The sequence below is a fragment of the Kogia breviceps genome, chromosome 11 (assembly GCF_026419965.1).
Source record: "Kogia breviceps isolate mKogBre1 chromosome 11, mKogBre1 haplotype 1, whole genome shotgun sequence".
Classification (NCBI taxonomy): Eukaryota; Metazoa; Chordata; class Mammalia; order Artiodactyla; family Physeteridae; genus Kogia; species Kogia breviceps.
This window is the reverse complement of record NC_081320.1, coordinates 48,662,233-48,683,995: the sequence shown is the minus strand read 5'-3', so window position 1 is coordinate 48,683,995 and position 21,763 is coordinate 48,662,233. Positions and strand designations below refer to the sequence as shown.

Sequence of the window (21,763 nt, the reverse complement as noted above, 5' to 3'; positions counted from 1 at the left end):
GGGTTTGCAAGGGTGTCTGCCGCCTCCCGCCCTCCCGACAGGCTTTTCTGTCACATTCCATTGCGGTCTCGCCACAGACCAGATATCTTTCATCTGCCTGCGCCTCCTTCAGCCGGGTAAGCGGAGCCCCCAACTCCTGCCACGCCTTAAGGAGAAGACCGCAGCGGCCGCCACCTCGGCGGCCATTTACGCCCGGCGAAACGCCGAGGACAAGACGCCGAAAAACCTGCATGGGCGGCAACCCTGAAGGCGGAGCTGGAACCGAAGCCGGAAACGGCGCTGTGGGCGGGACCTCGGGCTCCTTTGTTTCTTATTGGAGCTCACCGCTGCCAGTCTCGGCCTCCTCCCTCCGGTCTCCGGTCCTCACCTCTTCCGCGCAGGCAGTCAGTAGGTGGCGGGCAGGGTAGGGGCGGACGGCCACTTCCGGGTGGGGGAAAAAAGCTGGGCCGCGGGAGGGGCCGGGAAGAGGGAGGAGGAGGAAGAGGAACCGACGGACGACGGCGGCTGTAGGTTGTTCGGTGGCGGCGGCTCCGGCTCTCTTACGGGCGCACTATGGACAGCCAGGGCCGGAAGGTGGTGGTGTGCGACAACGGCACCGGGGTAAGCGCTTCGCGGGGAGGCTGCGGCGGCTACAGGCTCGGGCAGGGGATGAGCGAGGGGCGCGCGGGCCCTTGGCGCCCGGGGCTGCACCCCTGGGCCCTCGGCCCCCGGGGCCAAGGGGCCAGGGCCTCGCTTCCCGCCTCCGTGGGTGTGGCGCGCGAGAGGGTCGGGCCCCTTAGTTTCCCCGACCCCGCCACTCCGGCAGCTCGGGGTCAGGCGGCGGGCGAGGCCGGCACTGGATGGGGTTCCCACCTGCTCCCCGGCCGGGGCCAGCCCCGCGCTGGAGCCGCGGGATTCTGGCTAAAGGGCCGGAGGGGTAAAAGGCTGGGTTTGTGTGTTCCAAAAGGGCTCCATTCTCCAGGGTCGCCGGTGTGTAAAAGGAGAAAGATCAAGAGGCCTTCCTCTTCCTGTATAGTTGAAGATACAGAACGGGAGGCAGGAAACGGGTTTAAAGAAAAAAGGGAAGTTGCTGTCATGCAGTGAACTTCAGTCCTTTAGCAGTGTTTGGTTTTTTTTGTTTTCTTGTTTTTTGAGGGGAAGGGAGACCAGATCGGCAGCGCATCATTTACTTTTTGTTCTGCATGCTGGAAATTTGGCCCAGGTGCAGCCCCGCAGAGACCAGTGTGTTCCAGTGGTTGATCTTGCACCCTTGAAGGCCCAAGAGTTAATTCCACTAACGTTAGGGGAAGTTAATCAGTTTGGGTACCCCTCCTCCTTTTTTTCCTTACTTGCAGAATACAGGTAATGTTAGTATTTAAGAGTCTAAAATGCAAATAATTTTTAAAATCTGAGTAAAACACTGATTTAGAAATTATTTGAAAGTTGTTTCTTTCAATCGCCCCCCCACCCCATTTAAAAAAATGTATTTTGGGCAGCAAATTAGAAGGCAGAAGTGTTACTTATTTTGGTTGAGTTCTGTAGTGATCACTTCCCCCTACATTACAACAGTTCCTAACCATCTTGGAGCTGCAATTTTTGTGACTTTTATCCCCTTCCTTCCATAAATGTGATAGATGAATTAAAATAGATTTTATTTGAACTTTAAAGCCCTTTGGAAACTGGATTGTTGAGGGGAAAAAAGAGCTGATATTCACTGCTATGATGGTGCCCTTGATTGAATTTGTTAGACTTTTACAAGCAATGATGATATTAGCTTTATCTGACCTAAGTTAAAAACGGATGAGAGTAAGAAGAGTGTTAATAATGGGACATCCATACAAAATGGAATAGTACTTAAAGAAAAGGAGGCAGGTCCGTCCACCACTATAGAAACATTTTTAAGATCTATTGTTAAGTTTTAAAAAAAGTTTTACAGCAATTCCATTTATGTGTGTGTTCTTTATTAAAGATATTTATGTGTCCACAAATGTATGTGTATATGAAAGTTTTGGCAGAATTCATAAGAAATGTATGTTCATAGTGGTTTCCTGTGAGACTAGGGATAAGAGTGAGGTAAGGTGGGAAGGACTTCACCCTTCTGAATTATTGGAAAACTGTTCTTTGTTTTAACAAACCATGTATTGTTAAACTATCTTTAAATGAAATTAACTATAAACATGTATTACTTTTACAGTTAAAACTCAGTTAAAGGTGCTTTTAAAAAAATATTAGCCTGATTCCCACTGTAGTTTCAAATTGACCTCTAAATAAATGTAAATCTTTAAAAGTCGATGTTAATATATTTTGTTTGTGAATATGTCAGCTTTTTTCTTTAGAAATTGAAGTCAGTTACGTTTTAATGGATTCCTCCTCTTTGAAGGACAGTGAACCCTGTTTTTGTAGTATATGTTTTTTCATAATATTTAGGTTTTTTTTTTCTTCTTTTTAAAAATAATTTTCTTTTTGGCTGCACCGCATGCAGCATCTTAGTTCCCCGACCAGGGATCGAACCCGCGCTCTCCGACGTGGAAGCGTGGAGTATTAACCACTGGACAACTGGGAAAGTCCCATAATATTTAGGTTTTTATGTTACTATTTCATTAGTTTATCTGTGTTAGAAAACTGATTGTATATTATTGATTAGTCTTATGTCTAATCCATAATTTAAGAATCTTGTTTCTTAAGACAAAAGATCAGTTACTATGACATAAATAGAAAAGTGTAGTTAATTCAAACTAAAACTTACATACTTAGTGTTATGTTTCTAGTTACTTTAAAATTTTTATCCAGATTTTCTATAGGACATGGTAGACTTCAAATGAAGAAACAGCTCTGATGTGGTATGTAGTCATGAATGCTGTGATATTTCTGAAAATTTAGAGAATTAGGAACCACTTAGATTCTGTATTTCTTATGGTTATATTTCATAGTCATTTTGATTTTATTTAGGTACCTGAAGGTCTAATGATTCCTCTATGATTAAAGAAGATATTAAAATTAAATTTCTAAAACCTTATGGGAATAGTTGTTACTCCAAAGCAATTTGCCTCTCACACATTTCAGGTGTTAAAATTATAGGTATTTGAGAACTTGTTTTTTTTTTTTAAATTTATGGCTGCGTTGGGTCTTCGTTGCAGTGTGTGGGCTTCTCATTGCGGTGGCTTCTCTTGTTGAGGAGCATGGGCTCTAGGCGCACAGGCTTCAGTAGTTGTGGCGCATGGGCTCTAGAGCGCAGGCTCAGTAGTTGTGGCGCACGCACGGGCTTAGTTGCTCCAGGGCATGTGGGATCTTCCCGGACTAGGGCTCAAACCCGTGTCCCCTGCATTGGCAGGTGGATTGTTAACCACTGAACCACCAGGGAAGTCCCAAGAACTTGATTTTTTAAGCCCCTCTGGCAGGCCGTAAATCGAATGCCCTAAGAGTAGGTGAGTTCTTGTGATCACATGCCAGATGTTGGTCCCGCTCTTCTTCCTCACTAGCTCCCAAGCTGACCACTGTCTCTTTTCCTCCTAGAGGAGGAAAAGTACCATTTCCAGTACTTTATGCATTTCACCTTCATAACCATTCAAACCTAAAATGGAGCCTTCGTCCAAACCTGCACCTAAAATAGAGCTGTGGAAAGTGGCCAGATAGGTGGAAATGTGGAGATCTGCTTAGGCTTGGGTGCCTTTCAAGAGTTGGGCCTGGGCCCCTGGTGTTGTATATTCGTTTGCCAAACTTGGGTGATTTCATCAACATTGAGTTGGTTCACCAACAGTGAAGACTTCTGGAGTGCCTGCTTTGTGACTGGTATAATTTTTAGGGTCTAGTGATACAAAGTAGCTTATAGTGTTAGGTAATTATACTTTTACAATTAACATTTGTAGTATTATGGCCATTATCAGGCTCATACAGATTTATATGATGGATTTAGGAGTGTTTGAATTAGAAACAAATCAGAAACAGGTTTGGTTTCACCTTATAAAATGCTTTGGAATAAATATAATAAATATTTTGGTGGTCTAAGATCAGAATAATCATTGTGCAATTAAATTAATATGTCAATACCATCAATTTAAATTAATAAAGGAAAAATACAAATTAAATAAGCCCAAATGAGGCTTTATAAATCCCAGTTTATTTTTTGAGGGAGAAAGGTACTTTTAGAACAAATGTAGATGAGCTTTTTTTTTGTTGCTTGAAAGAACATTATATTGTTCATGTTCTTACCGTTTGATGACTCAGTAGGAAGTAAGGGAGCCAGTTTAAACCACAGTGCTATGAAGAGGAAACTATATATGGTAAAATCTATTTCTTAAACACAGCCTTACTGCACACAATGAGAGAACTAAGCCACCAAGTCTTAAAATGATTGGAGTGGGGGGAGGTATCTCCAGGATTAAAAATGATACCAAACAAATAATTTAGAAAAGAATATTTTATTTGTATTTTATTACATCGTGGTTTAGACCTTAAAAAATACTTTTTACAAGAAAGGAAATGCCAGGTTGTCTGTTGGCTATATGTTATTGAGAAATAGATCATTGTAATTATATTCTTGTTATTATAACTATTAATGCTTTCACATTTGAAATAATGTGAAATAGTGCAGCACTTGCCATTTTGACCAAACACTAGTACCCTGTAGTAATTAATGCTAGCACTGGATTACTATGGCAGCATCTACTTCCAATAAACTACTGCTTAAGCAGAATAAATCATTTCATTAATAAGTGATTGGTATCTTTAATTTGAATTAAAAGCCAAATTTCCATTTTTTATAAAGCACAGGAATAGTAGTTTACAATTATTTTTATAGTTTTAGGAGTTCTTAATCTTTTGTCATCTTACCTCAGGCACTTGGCAAATATTTTGTCCCGTGAAGTATGCTCAGACAAGAATTTCAAGATGCAAACTACCCATCTATAATTGTTCAAATTATAATCAGTAAACATTGAGTGATCTGATTATGGATTTACCGTGTTGCATGTTTCCCAGTGTGTTTGGCTCCGAATGAGGGGAGGCACGTCAACCTTCGCAGACTCCTCCCTGCACCAGGACTTGGCTTACGCCCCATCCCAGGCTCCTGCTCCCACCTTTACCTTATGTTATGATTTCTCACTTAAATCATTTGTTTACATTTAATATGCTAAAAATGCCCTTACAAACTTGTAGGTTCTTTCTTCATTCAGTCTGTCATTTTCTTTAAGAACATTTATACCCATGTGAGCATGTTCAGTCTGGTGAATGGACACTTTTGACCCACCCAGTGTCCTTATCTGTTCACTATGTTAATACATAAGAATTTAATGTCTGCATTGTATTTGGTTTCTGTATTTGGAACATATGTATAAATTATGACTAAAGCTGGCGATCATGACAAATTTTATTTATGTAGAAATTTGGATATGGTGGGGTAATGAGAAGAGATTCTCTGGTTTTGCATCTGATTTCAGTTCACGTCCAGTGAGCTGGCTCTTGACTTATGGACAAAAGCGAGTTTGATTTAGAAGAGAAGAGTGTGAGAGGTTTTTTCATTTTCTTTTCATTTGAATAGACTAGAAAATAAGTGTTATTCTTTTCCTCTGTGGCAGTTGTCACTCCAACTGTTTCTGGGTCACATTGATAAATTATTTGGGAAGACATTGTGGAAAAATGGACTAGCATTTCTGTATTCTGTTGAACACTTTTTTAGGGTGGCAAGTGTATTGCTCTTTAGTATCAACCACTATTCAAATGGAGAGAGAGGTATGAGCAAGCAGGTAATCTATTGCCTAAGCCATCATATCACAGTAACTTCTGCCTTGGAAGCTAATCCAGTAAGAATTGTATCATAGTTTTAGAAATGGGTATGTGGCTGAATGGTAAACTGAGCAGGACTAGGTTTTATGAGTTTGGAAGAGAACCTAATTTGAGCAGTATGTTTTATGTAGGTTCTAAAATGTAAACGTGAACTGAGGAGGTAACGAAATCAGGTGGTATTGGAAATATGCAATTTTTAAATTTTAGGCAGATTTCTCATACCAGTAGCTTTAGTCTGCTAAAGACATGACTTCAACATATTTTTAAGAGCTCTATTTATAAGACTTGAAATTATGCATGGCAGAATGTTCTAGACTATTTATAATTAAATGTGGTTCATCAACATCATTTCCAACAAGATTGTCTTTGCAGTAGAAAAATTTTATATTTTGGAGGGTTAGTCAGAAGTCATTGAGTTTCAGGTAGTTGCTAACCTTTACCACTATCAAACAAAACAGTTCCTTGTATGTAACAGCTTTCTGTCCACTTTTGTTTTATTACTATCATGCGTCACATTCAGATACTGTTTTTCTCCTTAATTCTTCTAAGAGAATATGGTGCCTGAAGCCATGGAACAATAGACTCTCTCAATATTAAATATATTCTCTAGGTTAAAATAATCATAGTATCATACGAGTCAACAGCAAAACTTCTAATATTTATTGATCAGTTAAATAATATGCATTTAGTATGTGTCAGACACTGTTCTGAGGTGCTTGGAATTCATCAATAGACACAAAAATCCTTGCACAGTGTACCATACATTGAATAAAGGCTTGTTAAGGGAGAGGGTAGAGACTGATTGCATTTCCTTTCTTTTATAGCTTCTTCCTCCCACCCTGAAGTTTTAAACTGCCTTTTCCTTGTAATGGCTGCTCTTAAAAATAAGACTAAGCAGACTGTATTATTGGTATAATAATTTAAAACCCTTGGTTCTATTTTCAGTTTTACTGTAGATTGTTAAATCTCCTAGTATATCAGTTTCTTATTCATAAAATGGAAGTATTATTAGAATCAGTGATATGTCCTCATTGGAGAAGTACACTATCTGAATATGAAATTATGTCATTATGTATTACTGAATACGTTTGTCTAAATATAAAGATGTAAATAGCCCAAAATGCCTAATAAATGTTTATTTTAACTTGATGCTAGTCCAGATGCCATTTGATTTTCCCATTTTCAAAAATGGGGTTGCTTAAGTGAACTGCCAGACATGAATGAAAAGCTGCTTTAGTTCTGTTCATTTTCTGACATTTCTCTTTTAAAAATCCTTAGCATGTGTTGAGTGAATTTGTCCCTTCCCCGCTGTGCATCAAGGCCGTGGGCTCCAGCATGAACTGCTCAGCTTAGCTCCCTGTGGTGGGGAGACCTAGGCACTAAATAAGCAGTTAACCAGTAAGGAAATGGGAACTCTGGTAGTAGTGCCATAAAGGAAATAAATGGAGGATATGATAGATGGGGTGACTACTTTGGGTAATTTGAAAGCAACAAAAGTTTAAAATATTGTATAAATGCAAAGCGGTACTTTTCAGATAGTTTTTAAAAGGATAATATCATAAATACCTTGACACTAACCCACTTTTACTGTTCTTTTCCAGTTTGTGAAGTGTGGATATGCAGGCTCTAACTTTCCAGAACACATCTTCCCAGCTTTGGTTGGAAGACCTATTATCAGATCAACCACCAAAGTGGGAAACATTGAAATCAAGGTAATATTTTATTTATTGATAAATGAGGAGCAAAACCTGTGAGGTGTTCTTTGAATTAAGTAGTTTTAAAATGTGATGCCTTGAAAAGCAAAGGAGGAGGGCCGAATTTCTTATATTTAAAATTTTTATCAACACCTGAAGAGAGGCACCAAAAACTGAAGTTAATTTCATCTGACTTTAAGTATAGCTTGATGCCATTACCCTCTGAATGAAGTAAAATATACTTAGTAAGATTTTTATGTTGATGTGAACACTATATTTGTGACTTAAAGTCCTATTACCTAATATAATTTTTAAAAAGAAATCAGCCTGGTATTTTTATGTCTTTCAGTTCCATATATTTTTCTATGTTAGTGTCTCTTTGGGACCTAAGATTTTTCCTTCCTATGTTCTCATGGCCTGATCTCCCTACATTTTTATATAGCTAGTCAGGAAACACAGGATATAAATCTTATTGGTTCCTCTTTTCACCAGTATAACTGATTTCCATAGTGTGCAGGAGGAAGCTGTGCAAGTCTTTATTTGGCCTTGTATTTATCTTAGCACGAGGAGAGGGGAGGGAATATTGTCATTGCCTACCTACTATACTTAACATGAGAGACTGGATGTTAAGGGTGATAGATTTTTATCTTCTATTAAAGGGATTGGAAATCAAGTGGGAGATACAATATTGTAGAAGAAAAAGAACAATCAAAAGTCAGTGGTCACCAATTGACTTAAATTTTTCAGGTGGCCTAGGGATCAGGTTATACAAAATGCAGTAGCATTTAGGGGCCCCTTTACTGAATCATTTGTGAACGGACTAGCATTGTTGGTCCTATCTGGACAGTCCTTGGCAAGACTTCACTGAATTGTTAGTGTGTGAGTTAGCGTGTGCCTCTCTGGGATGTTTATTTGAGATGTCTAGGAAGGTGGTAATAGGTGGTAGAGGTTTGCTACTTGGTGGCTCTCTGCTCTTGGGACTAGAGAATTGAATTACAATGAATAAAAATACAAACTGAAACTTAGGTTCTGTGTTAATTTTTTAAAGACTTAAAAGAGTGAATGGGGGCTTCCCTGGTGGCACAGTGGTTGAGAGTCCGCCTGCTGATGCAGGGGACATGGGTTCGTGCCCTGGTCCGGGAAGATCCCACATGCCGCGGAGCCTGCGCATCCGGAGCCTGTGCTCCACAATGGGAGAGGCCACAACAGAGTGAATGATTCTGGCCTCTGTTTTGTTATGTTACAATCAGTAGGGATACTCAATATGAGAGGTTTTTTGTTTTTGTTTTGGGGTTTTTTTTAGGGTCTTTGGGGAATTTTATGGAATTCTGTATTCTCTTTTTGTGAACTTTCGTTCTGATTGAATTCAATCTTAAATGAACTTAACTTAAAATTTAGCTAATAATAGTGATAAGGATAAACTTTTTAATGATGTTGGAAGTCACACTTTTATTTAGTATCAGCCTTTTAAAGAATGGCTTTTTTATATACTTTATGGCTAATAACATTTTTGAGGTATTAAGATACATACCATATAGCTATTTTTATTGACCAGCATAGTCACAATAATTACCACTTTCTTGCTTTTTAAGGCCAAGTGATAGAAATGAAACTAGATGATATTCTAATAAGACATTTTTGCTAAGGAATTGCCCAGTAGCATTTGCTTGTATGGTTTGTCAGTCTGTTTGGTTGGCTCACTTCTGTTCAATCTGCTTAATCTTTTAAGTCTTTCAAGTTAATTTGTTCTTCCAGTAGAAAACAGTGAAAGAAAATAGACGTGTGTCAAATTTAACTTGACTACTAGAGCTTGGAAAGTCAACTCTAAATACCCTTTACCTACTCAACTAGACCTTTTCTGCTATTTATTTTCCTTAATTAAGGTTCTTAAATTCAGTAATGAATTAAAGAAATTTGACTTTTTTGGAATTCCTATGCCTAGTGGATTGATTTATACTTTTTGTGTCTTGTTAGCTAAAATGTGGTAGACTAAAAACTGGAAATTTAAATTGTTTAATGAGTTTGTTTTCATTCAGGAGTAATAACTGTCCATGCTAATTCGGCCCTAATTGTTAACTCCGTAAACTGTAGTAGTACTGCATCTGACCTCGACCTAATTTGTCTCTATTGCTTGTATGTTTAAAAATTTCAGTGAGGATTTTATTTAGGCCTTTTCTGACTCTTACTTCTACCTTCTCTCTCTTCACCTTTCTTGACCTGTTGAAGTAGAATAACAAAAAGATGGTAAGTGAGGTTACACACATGCTCTCTGTTTGTTTTCCACTTTTGCTTGGTGGGACAGTAGTTGTTGTTTTTGTGTCCCTTTGGTATTGGGGAGGGGGGTAATTCCATATTTTAATTTTTAAGTACTTTGATTTTTAACCTTTTTCATTGCTTCAATTTGGTAGCAACTAATTAAGTCCTATACTTTCCTGATTGCATACAATGGACCAAATCAGAACTAATTACTAACATAGTTTTGAATTGTTTTCCTTGTGTTTTTTGTAGATGAATGTTACGATTAAAATGGAATGTGGTGTGCATTATATTAGAAACCAAGTGGCTTTATTTAGGATATGTGTGATCCAGAAAATTGGGGTGAAGTTGTTGCATTTGGATAAATCCACTTTATTGACCATTGTTAAATTGAACGCTGCCTGTCATAGCCTCTATATATATGTGTATATATTTGCATCCAGTACAGTATCATGTGTATTTAATAAACTGAGTAAAATTTTAATGCGCAAATGAACTGTAAACAGTAAAGGGGGAGAAAAAGAGATTGACTTGTTTCCTATATTATCCTTATCGATGAGCAGATTTAGCATTATCTGAGTATAAATAAGAAAAAGGTGGAAGTCTTGTAAGACTTTCGCATAGACAATAGATTCTTCCTCTAAATAAATACCATTGTGTGGCACCTTTTTCTTTTGAACTAGAACTAAGTGCATCCCAGGCAACTGACTCTTCTACCATATTTTTCTGTGATAGTCAGAGTGCTTTCTGTAGTAGATATTTTCAAGTTTGTTTGTTTTTAATATTATTTGTAAGCAGCTTTGACAGAGATTAATATCAGGCCTTTCTAGTGATATGTATTTTAACTAGTAGCAGTAACTTTGTGAAGTTTTCTTTTGAATAAACAAAAGCATTTAAAAGTGGAAATTCCTACATTTATCCTAAATAAAAGATCATGCATTTGTCTAAAATCTGAAGGAGATTAAGAAAAAAGTGTACTTGTAGAGAACAGTGTAGGCTTAATTTAATGTTTTTTTATGAAATTTTGTTCTAGGAATTTAATTGTGGTTTTAAAGTATATTTGCTCTACTTTTAATTAGAGGTGACATCGTTCAGAATGATTCTTGGCAAATCTCATCTACACTGCCTGCTTTTCATAAAATATAGATGCCTTTAGAACACCATCTCAGACAGTTACTGTAATTTTTCATTCTTTCAGGTAATAGGTGATGGTTTAGGCTTGAGGTTCAATGATGAGGTGGATGGTAAAAAACTAAGGCCTCATCTGATGGCTTATAACTTTGGTCTTGGAGATGCGGGCAAGTTACATAAAGCTTTTAGCATTTTGGGGTTTTGGAAGTTAAAATGTTCTAAAGAAAACTATATATGTTTTAGGTTTTTTATATAAAATTTTAGATATGGATACATTTTAAAATTAGGTAGCTTGAGTTAGTCAAGACTATTTGCACTAATTTGATAAGTTAATACTTGTTTTCTTCCATTTTAAATGTCCTCTTTGTTCAGAGGGATGGTAAGATACTCAATGCCAGATGTTTTTTTCAGTTAATTATTTATGGTATGTGTGCCCTAGAAGTAGATCCGTGACACTTTTATTTTGAGTTGGCATTAGATCAGACATATGTAAGCCCCTATTCTTGCATGGAATAAAAACTAAACAGTCTGGTGAAATCAGACCAGACTTACATTAAATTTGTTGAAATGTAGTTGTGAATATATATCGATGATATAAACCATCTAATTATCTGATCTGTTATTACCTTGTATAACACAAAGAAAGATATATTCTAGAAAAAATTAACAAAATTGTATATTAAGTTACATTGATGGCCAAAAGTAATATATGTACTTGGAGGTATAAATTCCTCCCCCTAACATTTTATTAAGAAGTGTTTAGAATACACGGCAAAGTTGAAGGAATTTTGCAGTGAAACCCATACATCCACCACCTAGATTCTGATATTAATGTTTACTATACTGATACATCACATATTTATCCATTTATCCATCTGTCAGTCCATCAGTGTATCTTGTCTTTTGATGTATTTGAAATTATCAGTATACTTCTCTATAAGTAATTCAACAAAGGCATGTCAGTTACTAGAGTTCACAAATACAGATTTTTGGTTTTGCATTTTCCTATCAGATGATTCTAAATAGTTAATATTTAAGCAATTTGAGTATTAAGTTATGGTAAATTAACTTTATACAAAATTAGTTGCAACAGAAAAGTTTTAGTGAACATTTCTAGCATGTGCTTTAACTTTGTTTTTCCTTTTTGTTGTTGCTTTCAGTGGATTTTCCAGAAGTCTGTTTGGTTTTTTTTTTTATTGTTGTTGTTTTTAGAGTCTTCACCCTTGTTTATCTTGTCTCTTTTTATTTGTTATTTTAAAAAGTTTTAAAGTCATATGTGTATTTAAACCTCTGTTTTAAAATGTCATAAGGTCTTATAGCAAATAGTAGCTATTTCTGATACTTGGGTTTTTTTTTTTAATTGAATTCATCAGTATATGTAGAAATCAAGATTATTTAGTATTTTGACTAGCCGATTTCTAAAATAAGTTTAAATTCTGGGACATCATTAGCCTTATTATACACACAAAATTTGACTTTTGAAATGTGGGTCATCTTAAGTATGCTGTCATTGGAGACAAGACTTGTGAGTATTCTGCTTCATGTGTAATAGCATAGTTTTCCAGTTTTATACTTTAAGATTGAAGATGTTGCTCATGAGATAATTTTAAAGAAGAATTGCTTCTCTTTGTCTTAATTTTTTGTATCTCTACAAATTATCATTCATCTGAGGCATATTGAAACTTAATTTCAGTTCTAATTGAGGCATATATAGGTAGAAGTTTGTGAAATTTACAAGTTATGTGGTGCATATGTCCATTCTTATAGTGTCATAAAAAATCCTTTTATTTTTTGCTTCTCATTATGCTTTATAGTACTTACACTTATCATTTTGATATTTAGTACAAAGAAATGTGCTGCATGCATTGAGCATTTTTCTACAAGTTTTTTTTTTCCCTGATGTGCTATCTCACATATCACAGGCCTTATTTTTTGAACATTTGAGCAAAAGAAACAGATGAAACCTCATACAAAACCCTCCAATATATGAAAATGTGGGGTTTATTTGTGCTAATGCTCTTCTTTTGGAAACATATGTATTAAAGGTAAGGTCAATTTATTGATTTAAACCACGCTGTGCATAAAAATTTATTATTCATGATTAAGATTTGCAAGGCATTGTTCATGCAAGAAAAGATCTTTTTAACTTGTGGAATGAAGGACTTTGTCTGAAAGTGCCAGAAAGATTAAAGTTAATTATTCCCAAGTTTTCCAAAATATTATGGGAGGATAATTTTCTGAAGGTATTTTATACAAAAATTTGGTCTAAAGCTTTGATATTATAATTTTCTAGGATCTTATGGTTGGTGATGAGGCAAGTGAATTACGCTCAATGTTAGAAGTTAATTACCCAATGGAAAATGGCATAGTACGAAATTGGGATGACATGAAACACCTGTGGGACTATACATTTGGACCAGAGAAACTTAACATAGATACCAGGAATTGTAAAATCTTGCTCACAGAACCTCCTATGAACCCAACCAAAAACAGAGAGAAGATTGTAGAGGTAAGTTTTTAGATGGGTTGCGCATATATGTGTTTCTGTGATGTGATGTTAAAGCACATGTTTTTTCTTTTATCTTACCATTGTCCTTAAGAATAAAGGGAATAAGAATAATTATTTTCTCCCAGATCCTATTTATTGAGCACCTAACTATGTTAGTCATTACTTACAAGTAGAATATACCAGTAAACAAAGTGAAGTCCTGCTCCCATGGAGTGTATCCTCTAGCAGTGGAAAACAGACCGAAAGAGCAAAAAGTGAGTTAATTGAATGGTTTGTTGGAAGATAATAGATGCTAAAGGGAAAAAAAAGAGTAGGTTAAGTGGGATGGGGAATGTCGGGAGGCTGCGTTTTTCATAGAATGTGGTAGTATTTGTCTGTAAGAAGGTGATATTTAAACAGAGGGAGTTAGCCAGAATATACTTGGGAAGAGCATTCCAGGCAAAGGGAGTAGCCAGTGTAAAGGTCTTGAAATGGTAGCAAGCCTGGCATATTAGAGAGTCAGCAAGGAGGCTAGTGTGGGAGAGCAACAGGAGACAAGGTGGGAGAAGTAATGGGGCAATCTAGGGCCATGTAGGCTCTAATAGGGAATTAGATTTAAACTCCAAGTGAAATGTAGAGCTATTACAAGGAAGGGACATGCTCAGATTTAGGTTCCTGTGGCTGCTGTGTTGAATATAGATAGAACATAAGGAGGCAAGGGTACCAGAGAGACCAGTTGGAGACTTTTTCAGTTACCTGAGCACAAGATAATGATGGTTAGGATTAGGGGTAGTAGCAGAGACGGTAATGAGAAATGGCCAGGTTGTGGCTCTGTTTTGAAGGTAGGGCCAAAATATATTCTGATTTCTTAGATGTGGGTAATAGAGGGATAACTGCAAAGATTTCGCTTGAGTAACTGGAGGATGGGGAAAGACTGAGATGGTAGAACAGGATTTGGGAGGGAAATGGATCAGGAGTTCAGTTTTGGACATGTTAGGTCTTCATTAGACATCCAAGCAAAAATGTCAAGTAGATGGTTATTAAGATCAAGTTCAGGAGAGAAGTCTGGGACTGGAGATAAAAACTTGGGAGAGTCATGAGGATATAGATAATATGGTTCACCAAAGAAGTGATAGTAGACAGAGGTGAGAAAGCGAAGGGCCAAGGAGATAGGGGAGAGCTGGGAAAGGAGGTTGAAACGGCTAATGAGGTGGTAGGCAGTTACAGAGAGCAAAAAGTCTACATTCTTGTGTTTTTTTTTTTCCTACATTCTTAATAGTTTAGATAGGTAACTTTTCAAGGTTGTCTTTCATTTTGTTATATATGAGATAGAAACTTTTAATTGCTTTGTATTTTAGTAGCTTTCCAATACTACTTAATGTAAATATCTTGTTTTACTCAGTGGCTATGTTTAGATGTTGATGGAAATTTTGGAAGAGATTTAGAATTTTTATATTAAGTGTTTTAAATTTTTGAGATCATGGTTTTAGCTACAGAATCCATATCATTTCTTATGGTTCGTATTTTATTACTTTTTTCCCCAGCCACCCCTAAAACTATGAAAGATGGGCTTTATTGTATTAGCTCATATTTTAATTGCATTTTACACTTTTTGAATGGTTTACAATCACTAATACTTTGTGATGGATAAGTAGTCATTTGTAATTGCTATTTATTTTTAGTAGCTTATTACAAAATCAGAGTGCAGAGATATTTTTGCATTAAATCAAAAGGTTACTACACAAGGAAACCTCTTTCAGAAAGTAACACAATACCATAATGAAAACCAAATTTTCTTTCAGATGAAAAGTTAGGGAGATGACAGGTATAGTGTCATCCACTAACTAGTTATTTGACTAGGACACGTATTTTTTTAATCTGCAAAAATGACAAGAATTAGTCTTACTGTATTCTAAGGTCTCATCTTTAGTTTAATGCTCTTTTTTACTCACGAGTGCAAATTTGGCTATGACTGATAATGCGCTACTTTAATCTCATCCAGAAAGTTGTATTAGAACTACAAATACCTTTTAATGATCTTATAAGTAAAAACAAATTCTAACAGACTGTCAAGTTGATAAATGCAAATACAGTTGACCCTTGAACAACACAGGGTTAGGGGTGCCAACCCCCCTCGGTCAAACATTTGTGTATAACTTTACATTTGGCCCTCTTTATTCCAGTTCTGCATCACTGGATTCATCCATTCTCAGATCATGTTGTGGTATAGTATTTATTGACTGAAAAAAACCTGCAATTAAGTGGACCTGCGCAGTTCAAACCTGTGTTTTCAAGGGTCAACTGTATAGCATTACTCTTCCATTTTCATCCCTGTGGTGGGGGAATAAAGGATGGTGGAGTAGAATACTACTTAGAATATCTAGTTGCTTAATTGATGAGTATGTGTTTCAGAGATGTAAAATTTATGTGTGTATGTATTTATTTTAGAATTTTTAATTTTTTTAATTGAATTCTATTGAAATATAGTTAATTTACAATGTTGTGTTAGTTTCAGGTGTACAGCACAGTGATTCAGTTTTGTTGGTTTTGTTTTTGTTTTTGGCTGCACCACACTGTATGCAGGATCTTAGTTCCCTGACCAGGGATCGAACCTGTGCTCCCTGCAGTGGAAGCACAGAGTCCTAACTGCTGGACCGCAGGCAATTCCCCAGAGTTGTAAAATTTAAATTCTATACAATTCTTATTGTGGACAGTTGTAAAATTTCTAAATATGAGATATTCATAGCAGTAGTCAGCACTGCCAATCAAGGAATGCTCGGTGTAGATGACAGAGAACATCCTTTAGGATGTTCCCAGCCAACCTGCACTACAGAGAATGAGCATGGTTGAGAGCAGAGAGGGCATGAGGGAACTCCTCCCTGCAGTGTACCTTGGCAGAGAGTGGAACGCAGCCTTGGCTCCAGTGAGGAAGGCAGGCTCAGCTGCTGAGCATTCAGGATCTGCCAGCATTCAGGAGTTGCTGTGTTTATTTTTGTTTTCCTGCCCTACTGTTTTATTACCTTTTTTTCGTTTTAACTGCTGGAGGTAAAGCCACAGTCTTTCTTGGCCCAGGTTGAGGGAGAGGGATGCGAAGGTAAGCAGTTAAGCAATTTCTATAGTTTGTCTTTAAATTAAAAGATGTTTCCTTTAAGGGACATCAGTTGAGAAGAAAGGTTGTTCAAAAGCAGAATGCTTTCTTTCACTCTAATTAGCCATTAACTAAAACATTCAGAAATCTTTGCTTTGTAACACTTATGAAGTGCTTGGGGACTTAGTGTGTATTCAAAAATCTGTCCCCAAAATTGGAGCTCTGTGACAGCAGGACTTCAGTAGAGGCAAAAAGAGCTAAAGAGAATGGAGGATTCTTTTGGGATATTTGATTTTATTTTGGATAACTAATCCACTCTGACCATCAAGAAACCTTATACATACTTATTATATAACTTCTAAATACTATTTTTTTCCCTTTCCTTTTGCATTTTCAGGTAATGTTTGAAACTTACCAGTTTTCTGGAGTGTATGTAGCCATCCAGGCAGTTTTGACTTTGTATGCTCAAGGTAGGTGAAGCTTAACTTTTAGTATAATCAATTCAGCAAATATTTATTAAATACGTTTGATGTCAGAGGAGTTTGATTTTTCGGTAAGTTGTAAGTCCCAGAAGAGCACAATATTTATGTATTTATATTTATTCAAATATTTTAAATATTTATTCAGATATTTCCACAACTTCTAAAATTTGTCAGATAAAATATACACATTTTTATCTTCTTTACTAAACAATGAAAGACTTAGGTGAAAAGAAACTTCTCAATTTTTTTAAAAGTAGAAGGTTCCCTCTTTTAGGCTATTTAAAGTAAAAAATGTTTTATAAAGTGGAGAATGAAAATGGAATTTGTCCTCAGAATTGGCAGTTAAAAAAATATAGAGCCCAAAAGATTAGTATAAATCATGTTTGTCAAATACATAATAGATTAAATACAAAGGAAAAGGCAGACATTTGAGAGTGCCTTCCTAACTTTTGAGGTGGATTTAATGGAGGAGAGCTACTGTGTTTTCTTGGTACTGCCATTAGTAACTGCCTTGCTGTCCATTGGGAATAAAATAGTAGCCATGTAGGGAGAACTCTTTATATCCTGATGGTCTTATCGAGAACTTAAGGGGCCATCAGATATGTGCTACAGAGTTTGTTAGGCACTTAAAATGTAAAGATGCCTCAAGGACTTAGAATCTAATGGGGAAAAGATACAGAAATTGATTCAGCATGTCAGAGAAGATTTCTGAAGGAGGTGACAATTAAGTCTCAAGCCTTAGTACTTAAACAGTATATGACAATACAGTTGACCCTTGAACAATGCTGGTTTGAACTGCATGAGTCCAGTTATATACATGGATATTTTTTAATAGTAAATACTACAGTACATGGTCCGTGGTTGGTTGAATCTGGGATGTAGAGGAACCATGGATGCAGGGGCCAATTATAAGTTATATGCAGGTTAACCCCTGTGTTGTTCAGGGGTCAGTTGTACTTGGGAAACAAACTAATATTGTGGTGATCCATCTGATTCTACACATGCATGAGTAAAAATCACTTTTCAAAATATATACTGGGTTTTTAAACTGTCTTTACTACTACATATAGATACTAAGAAAGTACTTGGGGAGAATTAAATTTTTAAAGAGGCTTTATTCATTCACCAACTGTAGCATGTGCCTCGATTTCTGTTTAGTGCAGAGGATATGGCAGTGAGTAAAGTAAGCTACTCCGTAAGCTACGTGTGGTCTCCTTGTCCTTAAGGCAGTTACAGCCCAGCTGTGAGTAATTAGTGCTTGTGTGCATCTAGGTAATTTTGTTTCATTTTTTTTAAAAAGTAAGTTTCAGAAATTATTTTAGAAAAATAGATATTAAAAATGTTGAATCTAAGCTTTGAAATTGGTGATAATAGTTCCATTTGGGGGGTGGGGATGGGACACTTCTGCTGAAATGAATTTTTGTTTTAATTGTATTTGAATGAAATTTACCTTAACAGATTTTTCTAGCAGTATTCATAAATTTATTTCTGCCCAAGGAGACGATACCCTCTTTTAATTCCGGATATTAGGTATTTTTGTTTAACTGTTGAATTCTTAATTTTGAGAAATGATAGTCCAGTAATACTAATCAAAAGAACTCTAAGCCGTGGAAAAATTCTCCTTCTTAAACAAGGTGGCTAGTGCTACAAGTTAAACCAAAAAAAGTAAGAAGCTGCATTTGGAGCCAAGGAAGGTTTTTGAATAAGAGAGAGGTGACACAGTGATTCAGGAAAGTATGTTTGACTGCATTTTGCAGAGAGGATTGAGAGGAATAACGAATCATGGAGTCTGGGCTGCAGGTTAAAGTGGTCAGGGAAGGTATAAATGGAAAGGTAAGAACTAGATTGAGCTTTAAAGAATCCTTAGGAATTGAAGTGGAAAGAATGAATAATCCAGTGACAGAGGGTGTGGCACTGGAATCCGGTCAAATACGTAAGGGAAAGGCCAGTATGTAACCTAGTGGGAGTGTAGAAAATAAGGTGAGGTTGGATGGGAAGGTCTATTGGGAAAATAAAATATGTAAATTACTGCTTTAGTTGATATTACTGGGAGTATTTTTGAATTAATGATATTGTGGATTCTTCTTTTTTTACAATAGAAAATCTCTTGTTTAAAAGAATGCAACCTTAAGAGGCAGTGTATGATTTTTATGAAACTTTAAAAGTCAGTCAAGGAAAAACAGATTATATCAACTTCAGTAGGAGGTGGTTTGAATAAACGTATTCCAAGATAAATCAGTTACTTAGTGCATAATAAGAAAGAGGGAGGGCTTCCCTGGTGGCGCAGTGGTTGAGAGTCCGCCTGCCGATGCAGGGGACGCGGGTTCGTGCCCCGGTCCGGGAAGATCCCACATGACGCTGAGCGGCTGGGCCCGTGAGCCATGGACGCTGATCCTGCACGTCCGGAGCCTGTGCTCCGCAGTGGGAGAGGCCACAACAGTGAGAGGCCCGCGTACCGTAAAAAAAAAAAAAGAAAGAGGGAGAGTGCCTACTCAGGGATGGGACAGTGATAAAACAATGCTTGAGCAAATAGATAATGCATATTCTGGTTAAAAATTATTTTGTTGTTAAAAATATTATTAAAACTATTAGAAAACATGAGTCAGAAAAAGTTTTGTTTTGTTTTTCCTGAATTAACCCTGACACAAAAGGTGAAACAGTAATTTGCAGCCATTTATAGTTTTAAATAGCACATACGAGAAACAAGGCAGCTTCTTTGCTGTTTTTATTAAGAGGTTTAACTGACATTGTCTTTTTGGTTTCTGGTGAATAATTGAAATGATCCTTTGGCTAGTCAAGATGAAGTGTTCTCAGATTTCTAGCTATCTAGTATCAACAAATTTTCCAAACACAGTTTTGTCATATGACAAAAATAATAATAAAGAACTAGATTATTTCAACAGGTTCACTGTCAACTTGTGTAATATTTACCTTTCACAATGGTTTTCGTAAAAGTTATCCATGATGCTCTAGAAAATTTTACTTTAATGGAATTCAGGGATCCAGATTAAGTTGGAAGGAAAAATAAAGACCATGTTGTATTTTTCAGTCCTATGTCTGAAAAATAGTCCTAGGGCTATCTCCTGGGATAGCCCATGATTAGACTAAAAGTCTCACAGGAGGCATGTGAGAGAACACTGACTTTAGTGTCTTTGTACTCGAAATAAGCTGCAAAATAAACAAATAATAAAGAAATGCTGGCTTTTATTCTGGTTGGTGACATTTCTAGTTTGTCTTCTTTACTAATATTTGAAATTTGCTGGCTTTGATTTTTCTGATTTGGCTTTTTATTTACAACCTCATGGTTCTTCCACAGGTTTATTAACTGGAGTAGTGGTGGACTCTGGAGATGGTGTGACTCACATTTGCCCAGTGTATGAAGGCTTTTCTCTCCCTCACCTTACCAGGAGACTGGATATTGCTGGGAGGGATATTACCAGGTATCTTATAAAGGTAAGCAAAAAAAAATATCATAGAATTAGATTTTGTAGTTTGTGTGTACCAACTTAACACAAAATTGAATGTATCATCTCAGGACTCTAGCTAATCTGTACCACCAGAGAAGTGGCCCAGTTCATTATTCATATGAAATCCATATGAGATTCACACACGTGATCTCTTGTATACTAATGAGAGTTCATCATTACTTAATTATATTTACTATTCCCAAGGAATGGGTAAAGAGGTATTTCAAAGATGGAGAAAGACTCTCAAACTTCCTTGAACAACTTAGGCAACCTTTCTGCCATAAAACCTTCCTTTGAACAGTTGTATGATAAAGTGTACTTGTGAATATAATTAGTTATAATTTTCTTTAAAACATTGCTGATAAAGTATATAAGGCCACTATTTGGAGGCATGTGGGTTTTTTGTAATGTGGAAAAAAAAGGTTTAGAATGTTGTCTGTACCAGAATTCTGTAGTTAGTGTATTCTCTCCAGGTCAGTGGCTCTCAGTCAGGGATGATGCTACCCCCCAGGGACATTTTGCAATGTCTGGAGACATTTTTTGGTTGTTACAGCTTTGCAGGAAGGCTGCTAAACATCCTACAATGAACAGGGCATCCCCTGCAACTAAGAATTGTAAGGTCCAATATGTCATTGGTGCTGCTGTGAAGAGACTGTTCTAGGATGAAATCTGTGCAATAAATTAGGTTGCATTAAGTCTTCACCTTGACATTGGATTCCTTTAATCTCATTTAAAGTAATAATAAGGGCTTCCCTGGTGGCTCAGTGGTTGAGAATCCGTCTGCCGATGCAGGGGACACGGGTTCGTGCCCCGGTCTGGGAAGATCCCACATGCCGCAGAGCGGCTGGGCCCGTGAGCCATGGCCACTGAGCCTGCGCGTCCGGAGCCTGTGCTCTGCAATGGGAGAGGCCACAACAGTGAGAGGCCCGCGTACCACAAAAAAAAATAAATAAATAAAAATAAAGTAATAATAAGATTGTTAATGAGAATTATAATACTCTCAGTCTAAGCCAAAATTCTATTTGAAGGTGACTACTAAAGGAGTGCCCAAGGGATTTCTTTTGAACATAAGCACAAAGATAAAGGGATTTGTTTTCTTAAGTTTTTATATGAAAACATTGTTTATGATGTGTATTGTGTGGGGTGTTTTTTTTTTTTTAACAAATGCTATTGCCCATCTAATATGTGTCAGACATAATAGAAGTTAGGGATAAAACTTGGTTAAGACCTGGGGTATTTCATGAATATGGCATTGATTGAGCAAATTGCAGAATTACAGGAGTCCAGTGTAAAATATTATTTATTAATAGATATTTTGCTCATTTTAGCCATTTATTATTCATGAACTGTTAATTCTGTCTCTCTGTGAAACTGAAATATAAATCCTTTTATGGCAA

General features: G+C 36.8%; 1 protein-coding gene across 3 annotated transcripts in view; it reads left to right on the top strand.

The window, feature by feature from the left end:
* Positions 1–306: 306 nt before the first annotated feature.
* The window catches only part of ACTR2 (actin related protein 2), a 35,433-nt gene continuing 13,976 nt past the window's right edge, over positions 307–21,763 (top strand). The window contains exons 1-6 of one of the 3 annotated variants that reach the window (XM_067007501.1): positions 377–600; positions 7,362–7,472; positions 9,681–9,698; positions 13,135–13,350; positions 16,815–16,887; positions 20,216–20,352. In XM_067007501.1, the coding sequence (XP_066863602.1) occupies positions 9,696–9,698; positions 13,135–13,350; positions 16,815–16,887; positions 20,216–20,352 (429 nt within the window). In that variant the 5' untranslated portion in view covers positions 377–600; positions 7,362–7,472; positions 9,681–9,695. Of the gene's footprint in view, positions 601–7,361; positions 7,473–9,680; positions 9,699–13,134; positions 13,351–16,814; positions 16,888–20,215; positions 20,353–21,763 lie in introns of all 3 variants that reach the window. The other 2 variants (XM_059079700.2, XM_059079701.2) reach the window with 2 other exon arrangements.